The sequence below is a fragment of the Seriola lalandi genome, unplaced genomic scaffold (assembly GCF_002814215.2).
Source record: "Seriola lalandi dorsalis isolate HSWRI2012SDOR001 ecotype SW California unplaced genomic scaffold, Sedor1 jcf7180002002942, whole genome shotgun sequence".
Lineage (NCBI taxonomy): Eukaryota > Metazoa > Chordata > Actinopteri > Carangiformes > Carangidae > Seriola > Seriola lalandi.
This window is the reverse complement of record NW_019473598.1, coordinates 1-8,961: the sequence shown is the minus strand read 5'-3', so window position 1 is coordinate 8,961 and position 8,961 is coordinate 1. Positions and strand designations below refer to the sequence as shown.

The 8,961-nt window shown below is 39.3% G+C and overlaps 2 protein-coding genes across 4 annotated transcripts; one reads left to right on the top strand and one right to left on the bottom strand.

Annotated features, from left to right (window-relative positions):
- The first annotated feature begins 387 nt into the window (after positions 1-387).
- LOC111666463 (paired box protein Pax-4-like) lies at positions 388-3,276 on the top strand. 3 transcript variants are annotated; one of them, XM_087177258.1, is made up of 10 exons: positions 388-421; positions 602-732; positions 864-1,079; positions 1,160-1,226; positions 1,439-1,600; positions 1,708-1,790; positions 1,872-1,935; positions 2,044-2,126; positions 2,342-2,447; positions 2,936-3,276. In XM_087177258.1, exons 1-10 carry the CDS (start codon positions 388-390, stop codon positions 3,244-3,246), a joined length of 1,257 nt encoding a protein of 418 aa, XP_087033384.1. In that variant the 3' UTR covers positions 3,247-3,276. The 3 variants fall into 3 exon arrangements, with proteins under 3 accessions (XP_087033384.1, XP_087033392.1, XP_087033390.1); XM_087177266.1 differs by having other exon boundaries at positions 1,160-1,241; positions 1,481-1,600; XM_087177264.1 differs by having other exon boundaries at positions 1,160-1,241; positions 1,460-1,600; positions 2,050-2,126.
- Positions 3,277-5,599: 2,323 nt separating this feature from the next.
- On the bottom strand, positions 5,600-8,855 carry LOC111666473 (hepatocyte growth factor-like). The gene is made up of 3 exons (XM_023421803.2): positions 8,684-8,855; positions 8,434-8,567; positions 5,600-8,182 (listed from the first exon to the last, which is right to left on the bottom strand). Exons 1-3 carry the CDS (start codon positions 8,706-8,708, stop codon positions 8,006-8,008), a joined length of 336 nt encoding a protein of 111 aa, XP_023277571.2. The 5' UTR covers positions 8,709-8,855; the 3' UTR covers positions 5,600-8,005.
- Positions 8,856-8,961: the final 106 nt, after the last annotated feature.

Here is an 8,961-nt window from a genome sequence, read left to right as displayed (position 1 = left end):
TTAAACCAAAAATACTGGACACTTGTTTTTAAAAAAAAATTCCCCAAACATATTTGAAATAACACAAGTACATTTTTAAAAACATTTTTGTCAGCAGAGACCTGCTCATCTGAATCCCATTTTAACTTTATAATGCTCCCATTCACTTCCAGGCAATGTTGACATTTCTGGTAACAGGCCACCACGTCATGTTGAGGTCTGCAGGCCTATAAATTTCTGCTGAAGGGCGTGATCCATCGCAGTGTCATTCACCAGAGATACCTGGACAATTCTCCCACAAGTTGTTATATTTTTCTGTTTTTCTCTGTTTTCTTTTTCCTGGGGACATCATCACTTGACGACTTTAGTTTTTGGAACTTTTATCATCAAGTCTGGGAGCCAGCGGGGATGTGCGGAACAAACACTGATCTGCAAAGTAAAGGTTAATTTTTACGATTCTATTGCGCACTTTAAGGCTGTTATTAGAGTTTTAAAAGCACGTGCAGAGACTTTGATGTGCAGTAAGGACAGATTAGACAGTAAATGTAATTTTAGAAGTCAATCTCTATCGTTAGTAAGCAATTTAAAGAGACATTTAAACAATAGAATGTGTTATGATAAGGTGGAGGACGTGTCAACCAGCTAGGAGGGATGTTTCTCAACGGCAGACCTCTCCCAGAGTCCAAGAGGAGGAAAATGATAGAACTGGCCTCGGAGGGAGTCCGTCCAAGCCAAATATCCAGGATACTTCGGGTACGCAGAGCTGCACAAATAACCACATTTAGGCTTTTTGGAGAAAGAAATTGTCCAACGCGTCTTGCTGCACCGCGAGGTCAGTTTCAGTGACTAAAACCATCAGTGCGTCAAACCACTGCGTCTTTCAGGTGTCCAACGGGTGCGTCAGTAAGATCCTGAGCCGTTACCGCAGCACAGGACTCCTCGAGCCCAAGACCATCGGAGGGAGCCGACCTCGACTCCTCACCCCCGGTGTCATCTCCACTATAATCCAGTGCAAGAGGGAAAACCCAACTATTTTCGCTTGGGAAATTCGAAAGCGTCTGGCAGCAGCACGAATGTGCAAGGTCTCGAAAGTGCCCAGCGTAAGTGAGACTTTAACTCACTAGTTTCAATGTAACTGATAATTTTCCAGTATTTGATGATATTTAATGTGTTCTACAAGGTGTCATCTATAAATCGGATTTTAAGAAAGATCCACTTGGACCACGGACCCATGTGCATGGAGATCAACAGAGGTGAGCAGGGTGAGTCACCTGACAAGGTCACTGGAAATCTACTGACGATAAGGGAAAGAATGGAGGGGAACTGATGACTCTTAACAGGAAAAAATTATTAGTATAAAAGGACAAAATGCATCATTTCCCAAATAATCTAATTTGATTCATCTTGGTTTAATATACTGATGTAATGTGTATGTGTGTGTGTGTGTGTGTGTGTGTGTGTGTGTGTGTTTCATGTGCAGGTCTTGATTCTTTGATTCAAGAAGATGGGAATCAGAGAGCGATGTTTGAGACAGTGAGCAGTAATGACCAGAAACCTAAAGGTGTCCAGCAGCGAAACCGCACCACCTTCTCCCCAGAGCAGAGCAGAGCACTTGAGCAAGGTGAAGTCAAATATTTAGAACCGTATGCATGTGCCAAACTAACACAGTACTGCATTTTTCCCACTCAGAAAAGCTGTTAAATATAATGCTTCTATCTCCCGAATCAGAATTCTCTCACAGCCAGTATGCAGACATGTACATGAGAGAGAAACTGTCCACCAAGATCAAACTTCCTGAAGACACCATCAAGGTAGAGTCATGATTTTCATCATCTAAATGTTCATACAAAATCACAGTTTCTACTCTTGACATGACTGTGCGTCTTTCAAAGGTCTGGTTTTCAAACAGACGGGCTAAATGGAGGAGGGAAACCAAACAGAGGAGTAGCGCGCAGAGTGAGTGTGTGCATGGAAAGGCCTTTGTGTGATGCTATCACTCAGCTGTAACAAAATGGATTGAACTGAATTGTAAGTGATTTGACAAAATGTTTTTGTCCTTCACAGCTGCAGACCTTCAAAGGCAAAGACATCATGTTCCGACAGTGTGTGTGAATCCAGCAGTGACACACAGCTCCACATCGCACCAGGTACAGTGTGAATTAACACTTTTTTTTTTAAATCAAAAACTTTGTGTTGCCTATGTGTTCATGAATATTTAATGTTTAAACTTAAAATCTGAAACCAAGAATTTGTTGTTTTTTAAAAAAAAATGTAATATGGTTTAACTAATATGACTAATATGATTTTTTTTTAATGAGATACTGTATCGTCACATTAGGATTATGTTTGTGTTGATTTGAAGGCAACAGCTGTGCCAAGATTCTACTGTCAAAACCCAGAGGCCTCCTCCTCATACAACACAGTTGCCAGGAAATTGCACAATGGCTTCATTTTCCCAACAGAGACAGGTAAAACCACATATCATATCATTGTGTTTAATTTTCTCTATAGTATTTGATTGTCTGGATTCATCATGAGGGAAATAATGTTTTCATAAAATAGTGACATAGGTGTTAAAGGTGTAAGAATAAGTGTAACTGTAATAGTTAGCTAGCTATAGTGGGAGTAGCCATAGAAGTGTCATTCCCAGTGACACCTGGGCTTCCATATCTTTTTTTTTGTCATTGCTGTACTAAATCTGCCTTGTTATTACTGTATATAATTTCTCTGCTCCAGTTTAATTTAATAGGGCAAATATTTCTTCTCTGAACGTGATTATTCATGTGATCACTTGAGAGCTGCTATTAAATGTTGTTCCTGCATTTGGCTGTAATAGGAGCAATTCACTTGATAAATGTGTTTTTTGAATAAAACTTTGGGGTGTCATTCTTTTAAGTTTGAGGAAGTAAACAAATTTCACTTCTAACTAATCTCATTCCTTCCATCTGATGTACAGGTATCAGAAACTCTGAACGTCTGACATCCATCTCAGTGCCACCCTCATTCCTCCATCAGTCAAATAACACGGTGACCCAGAACATAGACAAGACTCCACTGGCTCTCCACACAGATAGATTCACCCTCCCGTTGGTTCACCATCCTTCAGACACAAGGACACCGCTCCCTCTAACAACGGAGACAATAAGAGCAGAGTGCCCCGTGACTCACTGCTGGAACCAGCAGGGGGTTTCTTTTACTTGGAGCCAGTTTCAAACAGATGAGAGGTTTCTGTTTGCCCAGCAGCCCTGGGATGTGAGTCCACACTAGCACCTGGACTAATTGTGACCATGTCTCTGAGTATGTTTAATGTTCTTTTGATCACTGAAATCTTTTTGTTCGGGTGCCGCTCATTGTCTGGGCTGGAGGGACAGATCCTGGCCAGCAGAGGGCGACAAAGGACTGAACTTACAACCTTGTCCCTGACACTTTTTTTTACATAAACTGCAGCTTCATTTATCACTTTTCTGTGAATCTGTTCTCTTGAAATGCCAGTAATAAGGAATAAGGAGTTAGAGAAGGTCATATCTTAAGTTTATTCAAAGTCTTTCATTGGTTCCATCAGACAACGTGGTGGGTTTTAAATCCACTGAGCTGACTTGTAAAGAAGACAAAGTTGATGCAGCTCTATAAGACATGAAGTGCTGAACAAAGCTGGACAGATAGGATGGTAATAAATATTTTTACTGATGTGAATTTCCAGAAAGTAAGGTGTTATGTGCCAAGGTGTGATGAAGCCAATAAACACAAGTTCTGCTTGAGAGAGTGTAGATTTTAGAGGGTACATTTAATGCTGATGGATAATGTTATAGATGCTCTACAGTATATCTGGTCAGTGATGTACTGTGATTGTAACATAAATCATAGCTCCATGGATCATTTAAGGTGACTGCTATAATAATATATGGATGTTATCTCTTTTATAGTCTTGGGCTTGCTGTGTGTTTGAATGCAGAAGGCGGTTCAGGGGCCCCTCCAAGACTTCTTTCCAGGGATGGCCAGTGGGAAAATCTATAAAAGTATAGCTTCAAAAAGTCTAAACATGATCTGATATCTGCTCCGCTCGGTATCAGTTTTTATGACTGCAACAGGGCAGAGGCATTGAATTCCTTCATATCCCTTTACTGCAGCGAGGAGACAGGAAGACTCTTGAGTTTCTCAATAACTGGTCAGCGGGGGAAAGGTTGGGATCAGAAGGCAAACAGCTTGGTCAGCAGCACGGAAGTGGCCTACTGGCAAAATGACCTGAAGCCACATAGGTAGATTACACCTCCACATGTGTGTTCCTATGTAAATCATCTGTGAGCCTTCTGAAGTGCTTTAATTACATTAATGAAACAGGAATATCATTTTCTCACATCTCACATAAATTGAGGCCAACTTGAATATCACTGATAGTGGTCGTGGTTACCAATGTTACCAATGGTGGTAGAAAATTACTAAGTAGTAGTAGAAGTAGTAATATTGAAGTACTGCTATACTTATGTAAAGTCTTTGAGTGGATGCATTTTACTGGAGTTTTCACATGCAAATGTAGGTTTTTACTCCACTACATTTATTTGACAGCAACAGGTACCACTTACTTTACAGATTAGGATTTTACATTAAAAAATCCTATGATTAGTTAATAAAATACAATAAATTTTTGTGTGGATTGTATCCATTATAAACCAGTGGTTCCCAGCCTTTTTGGTTTTAATCCCTGACAAAAAAAAGCAGTGTCTAATTGGGTCCACTTGTCTGTTAGCAGTTACATTAAAAAATGATTAAAGTTTTGTCATGGTTTCATAACTGTTCAGGGCTCAAAATGGGAAAATGATCTAATATTTCACAATATAGCTGATTAGAAAAAATACACAAAAAGTGAATACAGATTTGTCTTGCAGAACTTTTTTTTCCCTTCTTTTATAATGATCATCTCACGACCCTTGTGACCTTTTGGAGGAGGAGGACCCTTAAAATGGGAACGACTGGACCAAACCAGCTCCAGATTGACCCACCACAACAGTAAAATGTTGCTGACACATTTATGCATCAGTCTGACGGATCTAATAATATCATATATTACAATATATCACTCACAAGGGACATTTTTCTCCAGAATTAGTACTTCTGACACTTTATGGACATTTTACTAATGATACTTATGTAGGAGTTAGAGTGCAGGACTTTTACCTGAACTGTAATATTTCTGCTTCCAATGACAAAAAACTGTTTTTATCTCAATATAATAATTTGACACAAGCATTAATCTTACATTTGGAGCATTAACTATATCTTATCTCACGTTGAGCAACCAAAAGTTTCAGAGTTGCTGAAAAGATTATCCGAGTTCAACTGTATATCACTTAAGCCTGGGATGTCCAAATCTGTTATCCAAATGTTTCTTACGACATGTTGATATTTATGCTCTTCAGTGGTTCTATGGTTAACCTCTACTGCTTTCAACAACTTAAGAATATTTATCATACACTAGAATCTGTAGCTCGGAGTGATTTTGGGAGTAAACTGCCAAAAACTGGCTAAACAGTTTCTGAGTGTGTTGCAGGCATCATCCTTACACTATATTACACTAGGGAAAATGTCAAGAGAAAGGACCAGAGGTACAGGACATGACGACATGTGATGTCAAGTAGTTTATTAAAATAGGAATAATACAAAGGCTACAAAATTCAGAAAAGGTCATATAAACAAACTCACTAACACAAAATAGCAGCTGTTACATTTAAAGTTTACATTATACAAATATATAAACAGAATGATCATGAAGTAAAAATACTCAAGTATGATATTTACAAAAATTACAAATTGTCATTTACAGGCTATTTACATTAAGGTAAATTAAATAACAGTTACAACTCCATAAGAGCATGGTTGACAAGAAAACAGATCAATTTACAACACAGTTACATGATCTACCACATAAGTAAGAATATTTGGCGTTTGGTTTCATCTGTGTAATCAGTCAGTCGTCTGCAATGAAGCTTCCTTCCTTTAAATCGCTGCTTCATAGACCTTCACCTTGGCTGTAACCTGCGCGAGGCGATTAGATGATAGTTGGATATTGTTAATGTATGTACCATTTTCCATGTGATCTTCAGAACAGTCATCTTGGAGCTGAGAAGAGAATTTCACGCTCTAATTCTCTAGTAATGGCCACGCAAACAGGGCGCCACTAAAATACACTGCTGTCAGTGAATGGGAATCGCAGGGCCACAGGATCATCATTTATAATCTGACTATCTGCCTCATCGGAAGTTTTTCCCAGTTTAAGTACCAAAAGTGACCAACAGGAAGCCACGGATTTCATATCACCTGTAGTGGTTTGTTCCTCATTGAGTGGGCTTCATCGTAGCTAAAATAATTGTGCCTGAACTTGTGGTTTTTTCTTTGTTTTTTAAATAAACACATTCTTTTGCATCTTTGACTGTTTTTTTGTGTTTGTGTGTAAATTCCTGTTCAACTTTCACTTCCTTTTAAATGGTCCCCAAATAAACAAGCTTCAAATTTACCCCCGGGTAGAACAACACAAACTTAACATGATAGAAGCGACCTAAATTTAAGAAGTTTGACTGTCCGTGACATATTATTTTATGTTTCTGTGGCTTTCACCTGGGGGTCAAACATGCACCCAGACATTACGGGGTATTTAATTACTCTCAGAAGAAACAAAAACCAGGTACAACATCCAAATCTGGACTTTTCTGCAATGTCTTCTGCTAATTAAAAACAATAAATATAACTAACTACTGCTCACAAACTACCAGTCTCTTTAAATATTAAACATAATCAGAGGCAGGATGAAGCCAATCTGATATTACCAAGTGAACCAAAAATATTCCAGATCTATAAGACCTATAAAATCTTACAGCACGGCAGAAACATACTCAATAAATCTGCAGTTATGTACATAAGGAGTCACTTTCCATGAAATAAAAAAAAAAGTATAAAATATCCTACTGACCACACACAGCCCACCAGGGGCCACAGTTCCCTCCAAACTGGAGACCAAATAACCATGTTATATTTGGCATGGCTCTTCTCTCTCTCATGCTTCAAATATTAGCATAAGATTTGGAGCAGTTCGCTCAGTCCTACTTAGACCCTCTCACGGGGAAACTAACAGTTACAGCTAACTGGGGAAAAGGTAGTCCAGCTACTGCACACAATTAGCACTGAATGGTTTGCCAAGGCTGCTGCAGTCAGCTTTTCGAGCAGCAATAGTGTATTTTATATACTTAACCAATGGTATCTCTGAAACCAATTACAGGTTTTCTCATTGAGACTTTAGTGTCTTTAATACTGATTTTAAAATTACTTTTTCATCCTTATATTTTCTTTCTTTTTGGTCTGACCATAGTTTTGTTTGTTGGATATTTTTAGTTATTGTGATATTTGTTAGGTATCCTATAACTTAGTATATGTGTTGACATTATGGAACACCATTTCTGTCCATCCACATCACTTGTGTTGGAGGTAAATGACATTTTGCAGTCCAGCTCAACACATTTCAAAAAAAAAAAGAAAGAAATCCCAGAGTCACAAAAGGCTACCTTGAGTGGTATCCAACAGGGATCTGGGTTCAGTCCACATTCAAGTATATTCCAGGAGATAATACTGAGTCACAGGTGTCATTCTCATTATCTTTGCTTGCATGGCTTCAGAAATTCTGAACATGTCAAAATACAATTAGTACGCCGTCCATGTGCCCGGGACTTTGGTTGTAAAAATGGTATTAAGGCTAACAACCTGCAGGTCTTTATCTGCAAAGTGGAAGAATTGGTGGGATTCCATTTTATTATATCCAGTCTTCAACCACTAGTCTCTGTCCTCTCCGCGAAATGACAAATTCAGCCACAAAATCCCAAAAAGGCCACTTTCCATAAGGCGATTTTCCGAATTTCTCCCCTGTGGTCCATGCTGGAGAGGTCATGGAGAGGTCTTGGAATTTTCTGGCCCGCAGTCGCCCCTCTCTCCTCGCAGGCTGTGGTGCAGCCCTGCATGGAGCTGATTTTCACACCGCAATATCTTAGTTCCTCTCCAAACTGGGGTAAAGTTTGAACACTTTATATATCCACTCTGAGTAGAAAGCAACGTTGACAAAAAGTGCGGGCTGCGATGAGGCACATTTTGTCCTTTGGATGCTCACACCGATGATGACTTTGCGCTCATGTTCCTGGCAGACCAATGGACCTCCATTGTCTTTCTGCAAGACGGCACATTAAAATTGATTATACTCCACTGTACATGTTCAAACTCAACCAAATTCCAAATGACGGAAAAAATTGTTAACCATTTTCATTGGGACTATTTCTTCAGCAGAAAGTAGTTCCAAGGAAAATTAGATACCTAGCCATGCCATGGTATTTGTTATTTGGGTGAATGACCTTTTGAATACTCAACATTGATGTTGTATTCATCTGTTTCATGATATAAACATTGATTTGTTACACTTACATCACATACACCTTCTCCTCTATTGCCACCGGCACATATTCTGCTCTCCCCAGCATCCCCTTTGATTTGTGAGCACATGTCATTGTTGACCATAGGCATCGTTACAGTGTTCAGTGCCTCATCATATCCTGTGTCTGAAGAGAGAAGAAAAACACAAACCAGTGAGTTTAATGGGTTAAACATACGCATTTTGTTTGAATAATGGTTGAAATGGAAGGGGGCATGGCATATTGGTGAAAGAAGGCAGTACCTTTGGTTTCCCCCCATCCATACATGGTGCAGTTGGTGCCTTCGGTGATGTGACAGTCTTTTACAGGAAGATGGATAGTGGAGGCACCCTCCGACACAGGCGCAGGACTAGAACATACGTAACAGTAGATCACGTATAGTCACTTAACATGCTGTATGCAGCCATCACAGAATGAAACGAGGTCTTTCATGCATTTAGAGTGCCAGAGTTAACCAAAATGGCTTGGCTTAGGATCTTAAACATCAGTGGAAACCGTCCGTTTGGATGACAACTTACTC

What these genes read in the sequence shown, in the direction of transcription:
- LOC111666473 (XM_023421803.2), bottom strand. Translation starts at nt 8,708, where the DNA reads ATGTATGGATGGGGGGAAACCAAAG. An exon ending in TGGATGGGGGGAAACCAAAG is followed by an intron (nt 8,568 to 8,683) that starts GTACTGCCTTCT and finishes TTCTCTCTTCAG; the next exon opens with ACACAGGATATGATGAGGCA. An exon ending in GAGGAGAAGGTGTATGTGAT is followed by an intron (nt 8,183 to 8,433) that starts GTAAGTGTAACA and finishes GCCGTCTTGCAG; the next exon opens with AAAGACAATGGAGGTCCATT.
- LOC111666463 (XM_087177258.1), top strand. Translation starts at nt 388, where the DNA reads ATGTGCGGAACAAACACTGATCTGCAAAGTAAAG. An exon ending in TTCCTGAAGACACCATCAAG is followed by an intron (nt 1,791 to 1,871) that starts GTAGAGTCATGA and finishes CGTCTTTCAAAG; the next exon opens with GTCTGGTTTTCAAACAGACG. An exon ending in CATTTTCCCAACAGAGACAG is followed by an intron (nt 2,448 to 2,935) that starts GTAAAACCACAT and finishes TCTGATGTACAG; the next exon opens with GTATCAGAAACTCTGAACGT.